Here is a 21,445-nt window from a genome sequence, read left to right on the forward strand (position 1 = left end):
ATCGGGCAGTGGGGGGTCACCTCCAGGAAAATTAAGCTCCTCAAAACCCCCTGACCTGACATTTCACCAAGTGGACCCCTCTTTCTCCCTTCCAGGGCCTTCCTCACTTCCCCTTCCCCCTCCCCATCATTATTGATGCTTGGGGAACCATGACCTAGTAGGGGCAGGGAGAGAGGGGCAGAGCATGGTAAGGGATGGGCTGTTAGGGAGAGGAATGGGTAGAAAGGGAGGCAGGAGCAGGCAGGCATACAAAGCAATAGAGCTCTGCACAGGGAGAGAGAGAAGCCAGGCAGAGACAGAGAACAAATCAGCAGACAGGCGGGCAGAGACAGAGGCAGGCAGAGATAGAGAACAAATCGGCAGTCAGGCAGGCAGAGACAGAGGCAGGCAAAGACAGAGAATAAATCAGCAGACCGGCAGGCAGAGAAATCAGTAGACAGGCAAGCAGACAGCTGTAGTCTCCACATTTCCTTGTCTGACTAAGCTACATTTCAGGGGCTTCGGTGACATCTTTCAGAAGCATCCTGCCCTTCAGCCTCAAATCCCTGTTACCCCATTCCTCTGTCCCTTCATCCCACACCACCAGCCCCTTATTCCATAGCCTCAGAGCCCCTTCACTCCGCTCCACTGGCACCTCACTCCACTCCTCTGCCCCTCATTTCACTCCTCTTATTCCTCATGCCACAACCTCAGACCCTCCAGCCCCTCACTCCACGGTCTCTAAGCCCGTAACCCTGCGGCTCTGGCCCAGTCTTCCCTGTCCCTTCCACTCCCCATGCCCGGCCCGCAGCCACCTTACCTTAGAGTTGCCCTCCTGCTCCATGTGTTGTGGCTTCTGGTCCCTGGGGGACCCCAGTGTCTGCCCAGGGCCGAAGGGAAGGCCCTCCCCAGGCTCCACTGTCACCTCCAAGCCCTTGGGCACCAGGCAGACCGTGTCGCCTGCAGGCTCAGGCACCAGGGCCCCCTCATCACCCTGTTCCACTCCAGGGACCACACCACCAGCCAGAGAAAGGGAGATCGGAACAGAGCCTCCAGGTTCTGCTGACCAGGGCCCCCCAGGAGCTCCAGAGGCCATCCGCTCCAGGGCCCGGGCCTGCCGCGCTGGGAGTGGCCCCCCCACTGATGGTTCCATGGTCCCCCACGTTCCGGGGTGCACCGGGGAGGAAGTCAGCAGCCGCGGGAAGATCCGGGTTCCAGAAGCCAGGTTCCATGGACATCCCTCAGCCGGGGGAGAGGGAGGCAGGGGTCATGCCAGTCTAGCCCAGCCTCCCCGCCTCCCAGCGGCTCCAGCTCCTACCAAGGTCGTCTGAGCTTTCCCTGCCTCAGAGCTATAGAGGCAGCTGCAGGAAGGAACGGGCTGTGCGGAGTCCGAGCAGTGTGTGTATGTGTGTGTGTGTGTGTGTGTGTGTCTGAGGGTGTGGGGGGACAAGTGTGTGGGCAGTGTGAGAGGAGAGTGCAGATGCCAGGGTGTGTATCCAGCAGTGAGCCTTTTATATGTGCCCGTATGTATGTGAGGCTCTCCCTCTGTCTGTGGGTTTCTGTGTCCTGATGTGTGTGGATGTGCAAATGCGTGTGCTTCTGTAGGTCTGTGTACTGCTGTGTGGTTCTGTGTCAGTCTGTCTGTATGCATTAGGTATGCTTGTGTCAGTGGGTGTCGGGCTGTGTGTTTGTGGGGGGGAAGGGTGGGGGGGGAGAGCGAGAGAATGAATTCCTGTGGAGGTCAGTGGACAAATGCCAGTGTGTATGAGGGTCCAGTTGCGAGTCTTTTTTTGTGTGTATGTGGGGGGGGGGGTCTTTGTATGTGTTTGTCTGTGTACCTGTGTGCTGGATGTGTGTGCGCGCGCTTAGGGTCCAGGGTCCCCGGCCGTCTGTGCTCCTCTCTTTCGGCCCTCAGCTGCTGGCAGGTCCAGTCCGTGGCTTGGCTGGGTGGCTTCGGCTCAGTTCTAGGGAGGCCTGGTCTGCTGAGCCATTTCCTTATAGTCCTTGGCCACTGAGCCGGGGAGCTCAGGTAGGAGCGGCCCCGGGGACAACCGCGGACTAGGGCTGTCGTCACCTGCGCCCCCAAATCTAGAGCCCTGGGGTGAGCACCAGGGGACCCGCACCTCCTTCCTCTCCTCCTTCCCCTCCGCCGCCAGCCGCCCCCACCGCCGCCTTGGTAGAGAGCTGGGCCTTCCTCCAGCCAATGAGAAGGAAGCTGCTGGTTTCTATGGTGACGGTGCTGGAACGGTGGGCAAGAGGGCGATGGAGCTGGAGGGTGGAGGAAGGGGGACGGGACCGCCAGCTTCTCCTGGGCTTTCCAGGCCTTTCCTTGTTCTCCTCAGCTTCCTTGCGCTCCCCCGCTCCTCGCCCCGGCTGGACCTTGGTCCCTCAGCAAGCAGGCCCTGGACAGAACCGGGAGAAGAGCTGGGGAGGGGCTCTTGTTTGGGGAGGGCCCCAAAACAGATGATTTGAGTCTTTCGGAAATAGAAATGACAGAGAAATAAATGGAGAAGGAGATAGAGGCAGACAGACAGAGACCCACTGGGGCAGAAAAATTGACCAAGACAGAGAAGCAGAGACCAAAAGCTTGAGAGGGAAAGAGAGAGGGAGAGAGAGGGAGAGTTGGAGGGGGTGGTGGTGGAGAGGGAAAGGGAGAGGGAGAGAGAGAAAGGATCATAAATTCTCCAGATTAAAAAGGCCACTGAAGTCATTCCATCGCTTCTTCCTGCAGGGAGAATGTCCCTTCCTCATCCCTGGTTGATGTTAAAGGTTTCCAGGTGACCTCTTTCAGCCTCTTATTCTAGTACCCCCCTCCAAATGCCTTGGAAGCAGCATGACTTAGTGGATAAAGCACAGGCAAGGGAGTCAGAAGCACCTGGGTTCTAATCCTAGATCCGCCACTTTTCTGCAGTGTGACCTTGGGCAAGTCACTTCACTTCTCTATACTTCAGTTACTGCATCTGTAAAATGGAGGTTAAGACTCTGAACCCCATGTGAGACAGGGATGGTGTCCAACCTGATTAGCTTGTATCTACCCCAGCACTTAGAACAATACTCGACACATAGTAAGCACTGAACAGATTCCATTATAATTATTATTTCATTAATACATTATTTCCTGCATCTGCCTTTACTCTCTTCTGCTACAGGGAGAGGTGGAGGTGAGTCAGTTTCCCTATATCCAGAAGGAGGAGGCTCATGTTTGCCTAGGGTGGGCAAGGGGGCATAGGGACCCTGGCTGCCCCTGCTGGCCCCTGGCTCTGGTATCCCCAGGAGATTTGGGCTGGCAGTTTCTCACAGAGCTAAGGAAAAGACTTTGGGGTCTGGGGTTTGGGTGTGATGGAGCCAGAGCAATGGCTTCTTCCCAACTCTAAGGGAAATGGACCAGATCTGCCCTCCTCCGCCTCCTCTTCTCCCTCCTCTTCCTTTTCCTCTGCCTCCTCTTTCCTCCTCCTCTCCCTTCTCCTCCTCCTATTTCCTCCTCCTCTTCTTCCCTTCTCCTCTTCTTCTGTCTTCCTCACCTCTTCCTCCTTTTTTTCCTGCTCCCACCAGTGGGGGGGCGACCCATAAAGTCAGTCAGTTCATCAATCATATTTATAATAATAATAATAATAATGTTGGTATTTGTTAAGCGCAATTGAGCTCTTACGGTGTGCAGAGCACTGTATTAAGCTCTTGGGATAGTATAACGATACAACAGACACACTCCCTGCCAACAACGAGCCTGGAGTCTGGAGGGAGAAACAGACATTACTATAAATAAACCAATAAATTATAGATATGTACATATAAACCTCTCTGGGCCATAGCTGTAACAGAGAAAGACCCCAGCTCCTTCCCCCTCCAACTTTGTATCTGTCTAACATGAGTGACTGATAGATTGATGATGATGATATTTGTTAAGCACTTACTATGATGGTGAAGACTGCAGCAGGTAGCAGGGCAATCTCTGCTGGCCTCAGCACAGCACCAGCTCATTATCAGTCAATTAGTGGTATTGATTGAGTACTTACTGTGTGCAGAGCACTGGGCTGAGCACTTCGGAGAGTACGACAGAGTTGGTAGATATGAGCCAACCTGCATGGTAGTTCTGTATGGAAAACACCTCCGCGTGGCTTTGGAAAGATGCTGCACCCCTCCTTCCTGACTCCCTCGTTGCACTTGGGCTCCAGCGGGAATGAGAGCACCAGTGTTGCTGTGCAAACCACTAGCACTAGAATCAATTCCTCCTCTGCACAGGGTCTTGATACCTTAGGACAGAGGAAGAGAGGCCTGTCTTTCATTCTCAGTGGGAGACTCTGCTGGGTCAGTGTGTGTGTGTGTGTGTGTGTGTGTGTGTGTGTGTGTGTGTGTGTGAATGAGTGAACATGTGAATGAATTTGTTTTAACATGTCAGAGTGCATGTAAGTTCGTGAATGTCAGTAGGTATATGTTAATGTTAGCATGTGAAGGTGGGTACATGGTATGTTTGCTGATCTGTGGCATGGCATGAGTGAGTGAGTCATGGTCTGGATGTGTGAAATTGTGGGTCAGGTGGAAGGATATTTGTGTGTGTGTGTGAGTGCTTGACAGGGAGTATGCACATGCGTATTTGTGTGTTGGAATGTGAGTACACATCAGTGAGTATGTGCCTTGCCCAGAGCCCATTTTCAGGACAGAGGATTGGGCCCTGGCTTTAAAGGGTAACTAGCCGGAGAAATACTAGCCAGTGCAGGCCCTGCCCAAAGTGACAGGTCTCAGGAACAGTCTGGTGGAGGGAATGAAGAGGAGAGAAGGATGGGAAGGAAGAAGGAGAGGTTTAAGGATCAGAAGTATCTCATTGGCTAGTTGTTCTGCTCCTTAAACCCTGATCCCGCCCTCTCCACCCCACCCCGCCCCCCAAAATAATTCCCCTATCAGAATCCAGAACTTCAGGCCTGAGCCTAAGTGGCTTTCTTCGAGCCACAAAGGGTGGTCTCTTGGGGCTCTGTGTGTGTATGTGTATGTGTGTGTGTGTGTGTTTCAAAATGTGAGCGTTCTTGTCAATGGTTAAGTTTGTATCAGTGCATAAGGGTGTCACAGTGAGTTTATAATTGTGGGTGCCAGGTGGGAGTGTGAGTACATGTATGTTAATGCATGAGCTGGCATCAGTGACCCATGAGGGAGGGTAAATTTATGTGCACATGGGGTGAGCCTGAGGGCTACTGTGCTTGCGTGATGGTGATGATGGTGGGGTGTGTGTGTGTGTGTGTGTGTGCGCACACCTGTGTTCAGGCATGAGCATGGGTGCCTGAGTGTGTTGGTTAATGTTTGTGGTTCTTGGGATATCCCTGGGGATGCATACCAGGTCCTTACTTAGACTTGTTTGGAGGGAGGGGGGAATAGGAGTTGAGCGGCTTCCCCTCCCTTCCCCCCACTCACTTTGCGGCCCCTCCCAGGCCCCAACCACCAGTCTGACCCTCAATCCCAGGGGCCGCATTTTTAGGAGCAGCTGGAGAGCCCCCACCCCCTCACCCTGGAAGATCCCAGACCAGAAAGCCCAGTGGAGACCCTAGGTTCAGGGGATAGCGGAATGGCGTTGTAGATATGGGGAGCTTGTGTGTGTGTGTGTGTGTGTGTGTGTGTGTGCGTGCGTGTGTGTAAGCTCATTGTGAGCAGGGGATATGTCTACCAACTCTGTTGCACTGTACTCTCCCAAGTGCTTGGCACAGTGCTCTGCACACAGTAAGCATTCCATAAGTAGCACTGATTGATCGATTATGTGTGGTAAGGGTGTGTCCTGTGAACTCCTTTGATCCCCCTCAACCCATGACATCGGCACCAGAAGTTCCTCCAGAGGCAGGTGGGAAAGTCTCAGAGTCTGGCTGGCAGAAAGGGAGGGGCTCAGGCCAGGTGTACAAATTGGGGGTCTGACAGGAGAGGTTGGGACAACAGAGTACGTCCAACGCATCCTCTCTTCCATTTCTGCCCCTGTGGTGCTTTGCTCCCAGAGCTGCCCACCTTTCGCCCCCTGGTCCTCCCTCCCTTACTCCCCTGCTCCCTGCCTCCCCTCATCCCGTCTCCCAAAGCTGTGTCCAGGCTTCAGGTAGGAACGACAGACTCTCAGGCCACTGGGGCATCATTTTTATTAGGTTTCCATTAGGGCCCGAGACATCGGCATGGTCCTCTCCCGGTGTTCCACCTCCTCCCCACGCCCTTGGCTGTGGGGGGCTCCAGTTGCTCTGTCTTGGGCTACTTGGACATCTCCGGTCTTCCGACATCCCCGCCGTCTCCTGGAGCCCACCTCCCTCCGGCCCCCTTTCTGGAGCCCGTCTTCCCGGCCGAGGAGGGCGAAGGCGGTGGGAGTGCCTGGGGTCTGTGCTCCCTCTTTTGGAGAGCGGGGGGGAAGAGCTCGTCTCTGGGTCTGGGAGACGGGCTGAGGGTTCCGGGGCAGGCCTGCTGGTTGGCCTCTCTTAGAGTAGGAGGCAAGAAGGAGGGCTGGGGGAGGGACTGAGGGAGGGAAGGACTGAGGGAAGTGGGGTATTGGAAGAATGGGGGGGAAGGGGGGGAGGGAATGGCACTCACCTGTATCTGTGGGGGTCCCAGGAGGGAGGGCCGGGGGTGGAGAGTTCTCCGAAGCCCACAGTACACTCATCCATAAAGTAGGAAACACTACACCCTACAGCGCTGTTAGTAGTGCTTTCTACTTTATGGATGACTGCACTGTCTGTCTGTCTGTCGTGTCCGGCCGGCCCGCTCCTCCACCTGCTCGGGAGAAACCCCACCTCCAACGCGCCCCCTCCGCCCACGTCCAGTCTCGGCTTCTGGTCCGTGGGCCCCCCTGCTCCCGCCCCCAAGTCCGCCTGGCCCAGTAGGGCCCGTCCGCCAGAAGAGAGGGAAGCACATGGCGGCTCTGAGGCCTCGTGGGCTGTGACTCAGCACCGCGCTCTCTACCTCCCCATCGTCCCTCCCGCCATCTCGCCCCTCCCCCTCCCGACACTTCCCCTTTGGTTCTGTCTTCCGCTCCCGAGGCACCGCCCTCGCCCTCGCCCACCCCAGAGACGTTTCTGGGCGCCCTGGAGGCGGCCCCAACACACATCTCGATCCCCAGATCCTCCCGGGCCACTTCCGGCCGGCCCCAGACGGCCCCCACCCTCGCCCCAGGAGAGTTTGAATGAAACACAACCCGTCCAGGGCGAAAGCCGGGGCCTGTCCCAGTGCCCACCAGTGCTCTCCAGTTCTCCCCAATGCTTCCCGGTGCTTCCCAGTGCCCCTCGGTGCTCCTCAGTGCATCCCACCAAGGCCTTTACTGGGTTTCCCAACCTTCTCAATTGACTGCCTTCTCATCTGCTCCCACCCCGAGCCTCTCTGTCCTCTCCCCCTGCTCACTGGTCCCTGCCGGGTCCTATCCCACCCTCTCTCTCCCCACTCCAGATGCACTTCTGGCTCCTGGACTTGTCTTGGACGCTGCCGATGGCTTCTCAGTTCTGGTGAGGCCAGCTCCCAAGTCCCAGCATTTAGGCCCCCTCTCTTTTTTTTTAATATGGTATTTGTTAAGCGCTTACTATGTGTCAAGCACCATTGTAAGCACTGGGACAGATACAAGGTTATCAGATTGGACACTGTCTCTGTCCCACATGGCGCTCACAGCCCTTCTTTTCCCAGCTCTCACCGCACCCCCCCCCGCCTTGGCCGGTGCGGAAGGCGATGCCCGGGCCAAAGGGTCCGGCTCTGGCCATTTAAGGGGGCCAAGTTCACCTTCCTGGAGGCTCCGAGCCCCCCGCCCCCTATCCGTTGACGCCCTCCGCCACGGCTCACAGAGCTCTTGCTCTGACCCACCAGAGGAGTCCTGCTCTCCTCCCTTCCTGAACCATGCTCTTCTCCAGAGTGGCATCTCCCCCTCCACTTTGGAGCTGGGAACCTCAGGCCCAACTCCCCCACCCCCCACCCACCCTATCCACCTCCCCCAAGACAAGAGGGTCCAGCGAGGGGGCTGCTTGAGCTCTTACCTGGAGGCGCCACTGTAGAAGAAAGGAGAGAGACCCCCGCACCCTGGGAGTGGAAATGGGTCACCCAACTGGGCTTCCTCAATTTATAACCCTAGCACCCACGTGGTATGACCGCAGAGCCTCAACGGCTGGAGAGGGCCCTAGGACGGGCCCGCCCCCTACACGGCCTCCTTCGAGCAGCCTGGGCCCGGAGATAGGAGGGCCCCTCCCCCCGGCACTGGGGAAGGGAGGTAGGGGGGAGGTGGCGGGCAGACTGACAGGAAACCAGCTACTCTGATGGGGGCGGATGGGCTAGGAGCAGGCACCTGCAGAGGGGCTGGGGGGGTGGGGGGTCTCCTGGGCCCGCCACGTTCACCCGTCTCCCTCCACCTGTTGCAGGCCCAGACACCCACTACCCCTCCCCCGGCTCAGACCCCCCAGCACCATGGCCATGGCCCGAAACACAGAGCGGCTCCCCCAGCTCACTTATGAGGCCCTCTGCCCCATAGTCCCCATCTTGCCTATGCCGGGTGGGCCCTGGTCTCCTCTTTCTCCTCTACCTCCTCTTCCTCCTCCTCTAATCTGGATTCCAGAGGCCCTAGAAGCCTGCTGGGATCCCAACTCCCAGTTCCCTCAGCCTCTGGGCCATGGCGAGGGGCAGGAGGCTGAAGGGGCCTCGAGGAGTGGGTGAGGGCCAGGCCGGAGCCTGAGGCTACCTGTCGGCGGGTGGGGGAGTGCCCTAACCTCTTCCCACGTGGCAGGACGGAACTCAGGAAGGAATTGGCGCTTTTGGAGCTCCTCACTACAGCCCCTCGAGGAACAAGGGGGCCACTCTCCCTGAGAACAAGCATCACTTCTTCCTGAGAGCAGGTGTCCCATCTACCTGAAAGCAGGCATCTCCACCTCCTGAGAGCAGGCAGCCCCTCTCCCTGAGAAAAGGCCTCCCCTCTTCCTGAGAGCAGGCAACCTCTCTCTTTGAGAACACTTCTTCCTTCTTTCCCCTCCCCTTTCCTCGGCTAGGTCAGAGAGTGGACTGCCAGCCCTTCTCTCCCAGGGATGGGGAAATGACATGGGATTTAATGGACACTGTGTGTGTGTGTGTGTGTGTGTGTGTGTGTGTAAGTATATGCATGTGTGTGTGTAAGTATATGCATGTTCCATGAATTTCCTGCCTGACTCCTGCCCTGTCCCTGTCCTGGCCCCTGTTCTGGCCCCTGTCTTGGCTCCTGCCCTGGCTCCTGCCCCATCCCTACCTTGGTTTCTGCTCTAAACTTGCCCCAACCCTTCTCTGGCCCTTGTCCCTGCTCTAACCCTGCCCTGGCCCCTGCCCCGGCCCAGGCCCCATCCCTTCCCTGACTCCTGCCCATCCCTGCACCGACTCTACCCCAGCCTCTGTTTCAGCTGTGGCCCCACTGGGCAGCTCCAGCCAAGCCCTCCTCCTCACTCATAGTATGTGCTTAACAGATACTAAAAAAAAATCCTCAACCTCCCTGGGCCATGGTCCTATCCTCAGGGAGACCAACCTAGAGGAGGGAGGAGCCAGGGAGAACAGTGGGACTCATGGAGATAGGGCTCCAGGGAAGAGGTGGGAAGAACCGACCGGCAGGCCAGTGCCAGGCCCACACCATCTGCCCTCGTTCAGTGAGGGCCACAGGGAAGTTGGCTGGGGGCAGGGGCAAGGGAGCTGAAACAGTGGGGAGAGGGGGAGAGAGACCCAGTCAGGTACTCAGAGGGAGTGGGAATAGAGCTGGCAGGTGGAAGGGAAGGGGGAGGATGAGCTGGAAGAGGGGGAGCATTCCCCAGAGTCAGGAGACAGCCCTCCCCTCACCAGAGACCCTGCAGCAGGACAATGCCCAGCGGGCCTGTCAGATCCCACAGCCACCCCCACCCCAACCTACGGGAAGACCACAAATAACTCCCCAGCAGAGTTGCTCTCCCCGGGGATCCCCATGATCCCCTCCCCTCCTTGGAGCAAGCGCAGGGGATCAAGGGTCCCCCTTCACCTCAACCCCCAAGTGCAGGTTGACAGGATTCCCATTCTGCTCCTAATTCTGCTGACACCGACCCCCCAACTTTTCCCCAAATGACTTCCCCGTGTGTAGAGCAGGCCCGGAGACAGACAGGACCAGGGAAGAGGGGGAGGATGGAAAGCAGGGAGGGCTCCGGGGGCTGCTGCCGGGGCGGGAGGGGTGCAGGAGGAGGGGTGGGGGTGAGGGGTGAAGAGGAGGGAGAGGCGGGAGTCCAAGTTGCGAGGTGAAGAGACTGGGCAGCAGGGTGTGGGTGGGGTGAGAGCAGAGAGCGGGAAGGGGGGCCTGGGCCCCGGGTGCAGGGAGCGGAAGAGGATCCGGGGTGAGCTGCGGGGGCGCTGACGGGGAAGGGGCGGGCTGAGGGCAGCGGATGTGGAGTAGGGCTCTTAGCAACAGCCCTCTGCGCTCCCCCTCACCCCATATCCTTTTGGGGCAGGAAGTGGCCTCAGTAGAGGGCCTTGGGGGGAAGAAGAGTGGAGCAAGACAAGGCTGAGAGGAGGGGAGGAGCCAATGGGTCCCAGAGTCTGCCCCAGCACGAACGCCCTCCCCCAGGGGCGTTCTGGGCCCCCTGAGGCTACTCAGCTCCAAATCCTCTACCAAACCCACCTTAAATGGATGGGTTTGGGACCTGTGCTAGAGAGCCCCCAAAACCCCCCAACCCCCTGAGGGGTGAGGATCCCCCAGGGCCAGGGCCCACCCACCTGTTTGAAGAGGAGAGGAAATGCCTGACCACATGGCTGCCCGGGGCCCAGGCCTGGGCAGGAGCAGAGAGGCAATACAGGAGCAGGGCCCAGGGTCAGGCTGGCTCCTCGGCTTCTCCTACCCTCGGTTGAGCCAGCGAGAGGACCTCCAGCTGGAATCTGGGCGGCCCCATGCCTGGACCCTCGAGGGGTGGCCAGGGGGTGCCTGGTAATGGTACCCTTCTCCTTTAAGATCCAGCCAACTCACAGCCCCTACCCCCATTTCCATCCCCTCCCCTGGCAGGGCAGCAGGGTGTGAGGGGAAGTGGCTGGCCATGGAGATAAGGGGATAAGGATATCAAGCCTCAACAGGAACTTGGGTCCACAGATCACCCCCGGCCCTGAAATCCCAGCCCCTCTACCCCTGCCTCTTGCCACCCTTCAGCCTCTGGAACCTAGTCCTCCTGCCCGGCTCACTCCAACCTTTCCCAGGCCCCTGAGCTGGGGTAATCCATCCATCCCCCTCTAGGCTCTAAACGTCTTGTGGACAGGAAACGTGTCTACCGACTCCATAGTACTATCCTCTCCCAAGCACACACAGTAAGCGCTCACTAAATACCACTGATAGATTGGTGTATCACAGGGTCCCCTGGGAAGGGGACCCTGAGCTGGAGTACCCCGTCCATCACTAGGTCCCTGGGGAAGGGTCCCCGGGGGAAGACTACGGCTCATTTGGGGACAGGGGCCGAGGGCCCCGTCCCTGCTTCCGGACCCGAGGCGGAGCCCCAAAGCCACAGCCTCCTAGTAGGGGCAGGGATCCCTCAGAGCTCAGGGCACCCTCAGGGTCACCGACTTCCCCCATATCCAGCCTGTACCCACATACATACAGGGCACACAAGTTGGCCAGAGGGAGCTCTAGAGAGCGCTGGGAAGGGAATGGGAGGGAGCGGGGTTGGGCGGGGGGAGAGTCAGGGGACAGCAGGCTTCCTCCCCTGCATCCTATCTCCATCCCCACAACCTTCAGCCTGCAGCCCCTGGACCCAGGAAGGCCCAGCTCCCCAACCTGTGGCTGATCTCCAGGAGCCCTCAGCCTCGTTATGGTTTCTAAACAAGTTATGGGGATTTGCGGGGAAGGGGGAGGCTTAGATGCAAGGGAGGAAGCTTGAGGCTAGGTGTGGGGGAGTGGGAGATGCAGGTTCTTCTCATTTCCTTTGTTTTTTTCTTGGAACTTTCCAATCCTCCACTCCCACCCCAAAAGGTCCTTTTCCCGTAAACCACGATGGAGCTCTGGGGGCGGGAGGCAGGGAAGCAGATCCCCCAGTAGACATCTTGGGTGAGCTGGGGGGAGTGCAGCAACAGCCTCTCGGAGCTTCCTATCTCCTCTACCAGAAGGCGCCTTGGCCGGGATCAAGCAGTCGGGCAAGCCCAGGCGGGGTAGTGGAGGAGAAGTCCTCAGGGAGGGGAGACTGACCAAGAAGGATGGGGGTGGGGGACGCCTGGGTTGGGGCTCTGAGAGAAAGAGAAAGAGAGCTAGTTTGGGGGCACAGGGAGTGTGGATAGTGGGCTGCCAGCCATCCCGCCGGCCAGATAGGAACACTGCCCTGGATCCTCCTGGCCTGGACACTGGGTCCTCCTCCCTCCTACACCCCAGCTCCCGCTGCAGGGAGCCCCGAATCCGAGGCCACAGAAGCCATGGTTGGCCGGACCCACCCCTGCCGGCCAGGGCCACCCCCAACCCCCCACTCCCGAAAGCCTTGGCCCCGGAGAGGAGAGCGGTCGCGTCACTGCCCCGGAACAGTCGAGCAACCGAGCAACAGGAGCAGTAGCACGTGAGCAAAGCCACAGCAGCCAGCGGCTGCTCACAAACAGGAAGGGGCCATGGGGGCAGGCAGGCGGAGGGAGGGGAGGAGGGCCTGCAGGGGTCGGCGAAAAAATGTCCAAGAGGGATGTTCCAGAGGCAGAGCCCCCAGGCCACAACCTCCTTATGGGGGCAGGGATCTCTCAGGGACCACCAGAGTCCCAGACCTTCCCCACACCTAGCCCCAGGCCCACACATGTGTACATATGGACATGGCACACATGTGGGGCAAGCGGCAGATAGAGGGAGTTCGGGACAATGCTGGGAAGGGAACAGGAGGGAGGGGGGCAGGGGGCAGATAGCGCAGAGGAAGAGACTAAAGAGTTGGAGTGTCTAGGAGCCTGGGGACCAGAGAGATCCCTGGAGAGGCCAACACAGTCACTCACAGCTTTAGCCCTGCCTCCTCCCCGCCCTCTCCTCACCACCCCCTCCTTCCCCCCTCCCTCATCCCCACCTCTCAGGGGCAAGTGAACCCCGTGGGGGATTGAGTGACGGAGAGCCCAACTCCTCCGGCCCTCCTCTCCCCTGCCAGTTCCCCAGAGCGTGGCCATCCACAGGTCCGTTCGCCCAAGTCCGTCTCGGTCAAGTCCACGCTGGACACTGCGGGCAGGGGCACAAGGCAGAATCAGGGATAGAGACAGAAGCAGAGGCAGAGGCAGAGATAGAGGCAAGGGGAAGACCAATTCCCATCCAGGGAAAGTCAAACCCAACCAACTTGGTGATATTTACCAAAAATCCACATTTCGGAGTGCTTGGGCATACTAGGAGGATTAAAATGAAAGCAGGACAGCAAACCCTGTACTCTCATTCACCCTGCCAGATATGCACACTCTGGCTCATGCTCCTCTTCAACTAATCAATCTTCCTCACCTGGAAAATAGGGATTAAATCCTACTCCCTCCTCTTTAGACTAAGGGAAAGGGATTGTGTCTGACCTGATGATTTTGTATCTACCCCAGCCCTTAGTAGATAAGGAGTGCTTAATAGACACTCATTATTATTGTTGTTATTACTGTTATTATCATTTTAAAATGTTGACTCTGTGCTTTGAATGAAGTGCTCTGGAGTTTCCAATAGAGTAAGTACGCATGAGCCCTGCTCTGGAGGAGCTTACAATCTATTTGGAGAGACAGACGTAAAAAGAAATTACAAATAGGGAAGTAACAGAGTTTAAAGAGCTGTAGGTAAATGCAGTGGGGGCTGGGTGTGAGTGAGTACCCAAGTGCTGGGTGTGAGAAACAAGGACAAAAGTGATGCAGTAAGGAGGAAAATAGCGGGGAGAGTTGAGATATCAGTGAGGTAAAGTTTCTTGAAGATGAGATTTTAGGACTCTGAAGGTGGGGAGAAGAGGGTTCAGCCGGATGTGAAGAGGGAGAGAGTTCGAGACCAGAGGGAGGGTGTGAGCAAGCGGTCGGCGGTGAGAGATGAGAACGAGGCAAAGTGAGTAGGTTAAGATTAGCGGAACTAAGTGTGCGAGCTGGGATGTAATGAGAGAGGAGTGAGGATAAATAGTTGGTACGGAGAGTTGATTGAAGACCTTATCACTGTTAATGAGGAGTTTTCTGCTTTTATCTCCCAGCTGGGCACATCCATACATTCTCACTCACCTCAGGTTCTGCGGTCAGGGTCAGAGAGAAGAATCAGGATCCTGGCTGCTTTGGAGATGCCCCCTCCTCTTCCTCCTCTTGTCCTGTCCTGCCTCGGTAGCTTTTCGAACACTCCTTCAGAAAGGGAAGGGAGCAGGGCCAGACAGCCAGGCCAACAGGCCAAGAAGGAGAGACCAGATGGGTTGGGAAGTGGGGGAGAGAGTGGAAAGGTGTTAGTACCAGCATATGTTTATGACCCATGAGCTTTCTCGTCTCTGTCCTTGGGTGTCCTCCCATCTCCCTTCTGGGGGTGGGGAGGGTGTGGATTGCCACTTCCATTTCACGGATGAAGCCCAGAGAGGTTTAGTGGCTTGTCCAAGGTCATACAGCACTTCAGCAAAGGAGCTGGGATGAAAGCCCAGTATCCCAATGCCCTGTACGAAAGCTCCATCCAGTAAACTGCAGCCAGAGAAATGATATACTGGGCCTCTACACTGGGTCCTGCCGGTTGGATTAAGGACTGGGTGATCATGAGCAATCCCTACTCTCTGACCAAACAGGAGCCCAAGTTGACCATGGAAACAGTCTGGCCCCAGCCAGAGCATGTGCTTGAGAGGAGGACTCAGCAGGAAACCTGAGATACCATCTGCCCTGGGGCTTGCGTGTCAATAATAGTAATTTTTTAAATTGTATAATAATTAATAATTATTATTATTGTAGTATTTGTTAAGCGCTTACCTTGTGCCAGGCACTGGGGTTGGACACAGTCCCTGTCCCACATGGGGCTACGCTCTTAATCCCCAATTTTACAGGTGAGGTAACTGAGGTACAGAGAACCCTAAGGGCACACAGGAGGCAAGTGGAGGAGTCGGGATTAGAATCCAGGTCCTCTGCCTCCCAGGTCCATGTTCTATCCACTAGGCCACACTGCTTCCCTCCATATCAATATATGAAACTGTATCATAGCCCCACACGGAGCATCTAAGATCCCACAAGCACCTCAGTCTCCATATCCCTTAAGTCAAACTCCTCATCTTCCTTGTAGATTCTCTCCTCCACCTCACTTCCCACACGGTTGACACCACCATCCTCCCTGCCTGGCAAGCGCTCCACTTGGCATTGACCCCTGACCTCTCGTTCTTTCAATTTTAGCATTCTGCCCCTAAATCCCACATTTTTAAATGATATGTGTTAAGCACTTACAATGTAGCAGGCTCTGTAATAAGCACTGGGGTAGATACAAGATAATCAGGTTGGAGACAGGCCGTCCAACATAGGGCTCAGTCTTAGTCCCCATTTTAAAGATGAGGTAATTGAGGAACAGAGGAATGAAGTGACTTCCAGCCCCGTGCTCTTTTCACTAGGCCACACTGCTTCTCCTATCAAACCAGCGGCCACCACTCTGATCTAGGCGTTCATCATATCCCAGACTAGACTCTTGCATCAGCCTCCTTCATTGGTCTCCCTGCCTCCAGCCTCTTCCTTCCCCTCTCCAATCCGTATTTCGCTCTGCTGCCCAGATTATTTTCCTAAAATGCCCATTCTGCTCGTATCTCTCCACTCCTCAAAACCTTTCTCATCCCTCTCCAACAAACAGACATCGGCTGACGATTGGCTTTAAGGTATCCCACCTGCTCTCCCCATCTGACTTATCCACAGTCCCCTCCCTCCTTCATCCCACCCCACACTCTTCGGTCCTCTCAAACTAACCTGCTCACTCTGACTCAAAACTCAACACTCTGGCTCTGACCCCTTGCTCACCCCTTCTTTCCTTGCCTGGAATGCCCTCACCCCTTGAAAACCCCCAGACTACCACTCTTTTCCAATTTTCAAAACCCTTCTGAAATCCCATCAGGTCCTTCCCTGACTCATTTCCAATCTTCCCAGCTCATACCCTCACAACTCCCCTCACAACTCTTCTGTACCCCTGATTTACCCACTCTACTGGGGTAAGCCTCACTCAAACACATATCCATCTTTCCAGTCTCTTTTCTCCCTCCTACCTACAATTATTTGGTGTCTGCCTCCCCAGCTAAAACCGTAAGCTTCTTGAGGATTGAGTTTCTAACTCTTTAATACTCTCCCCAAGTGCCTGATGGAGTGTTCACCATCCAGTAGGTCCTTAATCGATTTGATTAATTGCCCATCTCTCTAGCAGTGATCCATCCCCCTCCCTCAGAGCCAGTTTCCTCCAGCCTATCTGGGTAAGATGGTAAGATGGTGAGAGACAGGGTGAGAGGGTTGCTTGCAGGAGGGAGATACATTCATTCATATTCAATTATATTTACTGAGCACTTACTGTGTGCAAAGCACTGTACTATGAGCTTCACATATGTCACAGTTGCCGCCTTTCCCTGCCTAGCCCCCGGGTTATAATAATAATTGTGATATTATGGTAAGCAATTTTACTATGTTCCAGGCACCTGTATAAAGTGGCTGGGGTAGCTGTCTGTCTCCCCCGATTAGACTGTAAGCCCCGTCAAACGACAGGGACTGTCTCTATCTGTTGCCGACTTGTTCATGTCCCAAGCGCTTAGTACAGTGCTCTGCACATAGTAAGCGCTCAATAAATACTATTGAATGAATGAATGAATACAAGATAATCAGGTTGGACATAATCCCTGTCTCACGTAGGGCTCACCGTCTTAATCCTTATTTTACAGATGAGGAAACTGAGGCACAGAGAATTGCAGAGACCTGTCCAAGATCAAAACAGCAGGCAAGTGGCAGAGCCAGAATTAGAACCTGAGTCCCCTGACCAGGTTCTTTCTTGCCCCCAAGAAAGCCGAGACAGAGCCCAGGCTGCAATGGGGCATATCTCAGGGCCTGGGAGATTGGCCCCCAGGAGGCTTGGTCAGTGGGGGAGAAATCTAGTGGGGGGCCTCCCCCTTCCTTTCACTTCCCAGATGCTGGAGGCAATCTAGCCACGGAGGGCAGAGGGTGACTAGTCTCTGCCAACAGGCCGGGGCGGCCCCAGGCAAACAGGGTCTTGCTACCCACAGTCACGGGGGAGAAGGGGCCAGGGCACTGCTGTTCCAGGGAACTCCCCCCAAGATTCCCCCGAGGAACACAGGCGGGGGTTGGGGAGGAGAGGGGACAGAGAATTAAGAGGACTGAATGTTCATTTGCATAAATTGTAATCTGTACATAGCACAACTTGTGCTGACAGTCAATCGTATTTATTGAGCGCTTACTTGTGCAGAACACCGTACTAAGCACTTCAGTACAATGTAGCAATAAAATAGATACATTTCCTGCCCACAATGATCTTACAGACTAGAGAGGGAGTGAGACATTAATATAAGTAAAATTACAGATATGGACTAAGTGCTGTGGGGTTGGGAGGGGAGATGAATAAAAGGAGCAAGTCAGGGATGATGCAGGAAGGGAGTGGAAGGGAAGGAAAAGAGGATTTAGTCAGGGAAGGCCTCTTGGAAGAGATGTGCCTTCAATAAGGTTTAAAGGTGGGAGGGAGTAGTTCTCTGTGGGATATCAACAGGGAGGGGATACGCAAGGCCAGAGGCCGGACTATGGGTGAGAGGTCAGCGGCAAGATACAAGAGATTGAGGTACAGTGAGATTAGCATTAGAAGAGCAAAGTGTGTAGGCTGGGTCGTAGAACAGAGTAGCAACGGTGAGGTAGGAGGGGACAAGGGGGATTGAGTTTAAAGCCGATGGTGAGGACTTCTGTTTGATGCTGTTGACTGATTACAGGCAATCTCTTAACCATTCATCAGTTCCTCCACCACCCCCCACACCTTATCCCCCAAATTACCATTTCTTGATTTTTCTCTTTGCTGATGCTTCTCCACCAGAAGTAACAGTAGCTGGGAGAAGAGGGGAGAGGGGAGAGGGGAGAACAGAGCTCCTGGAGAGCACAGTGCTTAAATTCCTGGCCTACTGGTACAACTTTGGCCCCCTGGGGGGCTCAGGTCTAGGCTGGAGTTGGGGGGCCAGGGAACCATGCCAGGTTGGTCATGCAGCACTGGGTGGGGAGGGCTGGAGGCTGGAGATTTCAGCCCAGAAACCCTCCAGGGAAGTCCACCCAGACTTATTCGAGCTGGATGGCAGCCTATCCCTACCAGTTCATACACCCCCTCCCCTCCTCCCTGGGAAAGACCCTGTACCCCCATGAGGGGGGAGAGCCAGAGAGAACCAGAATCCTGGGCCTTATTAATTTGAGTAAACCCTGGGAGAGTCCCTGCCTGCCTCTCTGCTCAGTTTCACCCTTCTCTATGGAAGAGGATTTTCAGTCGCGCTCCTCCCTACCTCCTCTCTTCCTCTCTACCCTTGACGTGGTTGTGGACGAGGGACCTGGGTGGAGTGGGTCTTTCTCATCTTTATTTTAAATTTGTTATTTTCATTTGTTAAGCACTTATACTATGTGTCAGGCATTGTACTAAGCGCTGGGAATAGATACAAGATCATCAGGCTGGACACGGTCTATGCCCCACGTCGGGCTCCACAGTCGATCCCCATTTTACAGATGAGGTAACTGAGGCACAGAGAAGTTAAGAGACTTGCCCAAGGTCATACAGCAGGCAAGTGGCGGCGGCAGGATTGAATCTTGTTTGCTCTCTGAAGGTTCTTTTTACCGAGGCCAGGAACCAGCTCTCCCGGGTCTGCACAGACAATTAGGAGCAAGGGGCTTGGGGGATGCAGCAGGAGAGACCGAGCTCGGACACAAAAAGGACTTCCCGGTTGGGCAACGACCGAATGAAGACGGACCTGTCGGAAGCTGGTTGGGGGGTGCAGGCCGCAAGGGCCCATATGACCTGGTGGGGAAGAGGAAGCTGCAGAGAGGAGCCCCCCGGGCAGGCCGGGGCCTCTCTGGGGGTCCGGCTCCCCCTCAGGGCCTCTCTGGGGTCCGACTCCCAGGGGAGCCGGAGGCCGTTAGAAGTGACTCAACTAGAGAGTGGGTTTGAAGTGAGTTCCAGGCCCTAGTCTAACCTCAAAAAGATGAAGTGAGAAAGCACGGCCCCCATGGGAGGGAGCCCAGACCCCTCGCCCTTCCCGGCCAAATAAGGACAAAACACACCCAGGGCCTACCAATTCCGATGTCTGGCGGGCCTGCCCTCCCTCCTTCTCCACCCTCCCGCCGGGCCCCTCCTCTTCCTCTCTCCCAGGGTGCCAGCCAGGCAGTAAAACGGAGGGGAGCCGTAACAGTGGGAAGGGGAACAGGACACCCCCCAACCCCGGCCTGAACACTCTTGGGGGTGAGAGGGTATACTCAAGGGCAGTGGGTTGCGTGGAGGAGGAGGGGGGTCTGTCACCTCCGGGCCTGTGTGGTCGACTGCGTGTGACACTCTGGGGTATGTCAGCTTTGGTCCTTGTCTACGGCAGGGAGGGGTTTGGAGGTTTGGCTATGCCCCTGAGCCCCCTCCCTGCTCCAGTCCACCCGACCCCCAAAAGCAGCGAGCAGGGGATCCTCAAAGATCATGAATTTATCTCTTGGTGTCTTCACGGTGACTTGAAGTAGCATGAGTAAATGGGGTCTCTCCTGCTCCTTCAAAGTTATTATCATTAACACATTATTATCATCACATCATAATAATGATAATCATAATACCTCCCAAGCTCAGGGGTAGATCCAAAAACAATCAGGACAAACACAGTCCTGTCCACATGGGGCTCAACAGTCAAAGGGGGAAGGAGAAAACCGGTATTCATCCCCATGTACTGATGAGGAAACCGTGACCCAGACAATTAATGACTTGCCCAAGGTCACACAGCAGAGCTGGGGCGGGGCCTTGGGAACTCAGGGGCCACCGCTTTTTCCAATGGCTAGGAGCTGGGGAGGGGGCTACCCGTTCCAGGACCCACACCCCTCTCACCACTGGGAAATCTTTCCCAACCCCCTCGCCTGAGTTGGGCACACGCCCCACCCACCACCCTCCCCACACCCTACTACACCATGGAACTAGGAAGTGAGCCCAACCGAACGAGAAACTGAAATGTGCTCAGAGCCGCTCCTCGGCCCAGTCCCCAACACTCCCTCGCCCCGAGACGGGCCCTGCCCAGACCCCCTCCCCGCCCCTGCTTTCTTCTGGAGCTTCAGAGGTGGAGCAGAGCCTGTAGACCCAGAGGGCAGCCCAGTACCCTGCCCGGTGTGCACGTACTGCGCTGCTCATCTCCAATCAACTGGTGGTGTTTACTGAGGGTATTTTAGGTGCCAAGAACTGTACTAAGCGCTTGGGAGAGCCACCAACTAGTCCAGCAAACCTGGAACCAGACCTGCAAGGCACTCAAGCCCAGTGCCCAGCCAGCTGCCAGGCTGCCTCCCAACACTCACCCCTGTGCCCAGTCAGTGCCCAGCCTGCCCTAAAGGGAGCCTCCTCCTTCCTGCCCCATTCCTCTAATGAAGTCTTTCTGCTTCCAGGGTGGGCCCCCGCCAACCACAGTCCCCACACCCTTTAATCCAGTAGACACCTGGGCCCTCACCCAAGACTTTCCGGGGTAACAGCATGTGAATTCCGTTGTATTGTACTCTCTCAAGCGTTTAAAAACAGAGCTCTGCACATGGTAAGCGCTCAATAAATACCATTGATTGCTGTATGACCTTGGAGGAGTCCCTTAATTTCATCTATAAAATGGGAATTAAGACCGGGAGCCCCTATGTGGGTCAAGGACTGTGTCCAACCTGATTTATAACTGGTACCTCTTAGACTGTGAGCTCTCTGTGGGCAGGAACATGGCTGTTTGTTCCATTGTACTTTCCCTGCACTTACAGTACAGAATGCACATTAAGCACTCCATAAATCCGAATGAATGAATGAATGAATGAATGAATGAGCACTCACTTGGTGTTGGGCACTGTACCAGACACTTGAGAAGCCCAGAAGAAAGAAGGGACAAGTTCCCTGCCTACAAGGAGCTGCTGCTTCCCATTGTCCTTTCGGGTCAGTTCTGCTTCTACCTCCGCCCAACTGGGGAGCTGAAACCAGTGGCTGCAAGGTAGGAAGTGGGGAGCGGTGCCATGTGGAGCGGGCTGACTCCCAACTGCTTCCACTCCGTGCCCTACCTGCTCCTGGGGATTTGGGGTGTCGCTCTCCCCCCTGGTTGTGCCACCGACGTGGACTGGGAGCTGGGAGGTCGGCCCTTGGGGCCATCCTACAGACGCCGAGTCGGCTGCTAGCCCTGGTGCTCTGGGCCTGTGCCTCAGCCCAGCGGCCAGACGCCGGGACAGGTACTGGCAAGTGGGTTTGGGGCCGCCCTGCAGACACCACGGCTCTTGGAGAGTGGAGATCCAAGCCTGAGGTCCAGCCTGAGCCACGCACCTGCCCGCCAGTCAGATCTGGCCCTCCCTCGCTCAGCTCGAGGGCCAGGTTTGCATCTACCTACTCTGTTCTTTCTACTTTTCTAAGTGCTTA

General features: G+C 56.0%; 1 protein-coding gene and 1 non-coding gene across 2 annotated transcripts in view; both read right to left on the reverse strand.

Moving 5' to 3' along the window:
* The window catches only part of TSPOAP1 (TSPO associated protein 1), a 31,397-nt gene extending 29,277 nt beyond the window's left edge, over window positions 1-2,120 (reverse strand). The window contains exon 1 of the mRNA XM_029082511.2: window positions 800-2,120. Coding sequence (XP_028938344.1) covers window positions 800-1,132 — 333 coding nt within the window. The 5' untranslated portion in view covers window positions 1,133-2,120. The remainder of the gene's footprint in view (window positions 1-799) is intronic.
* A 4,448-nt stretch (window positions 2,121-6,568) lies between these two features.
* On the reverse strand, window positions 6,569-6,678 carry MIR142 (microRNA mir-142). Its single transcript, NR_034731.1, has one exon. It is a non-coding gene; the product is annotated as a microRNA mir-142 (primary transcript).
* Between the last annotated feature and the right edge of the window lie 14,767 nt (window positions 6,679-21,445).

The sequence above is a fragment of the Ornithorhynchus anatinus genome, chromosome 17, assembly GCF_004115215.2.
Source record: "Ornithorhynchus anatinus isolate Pmale09 chromosome 17, mOrnAna1.pri.v4, whole genome shotgun sequence".
In the NCBI taxonomy this organism is placed as follows: Eukaryota; Metazoa; Chordata; class Mammalia; order Monotremata; family Ornithorhynchidae; genus Ornithorhynchus; species Ornithorhynchus anatinus.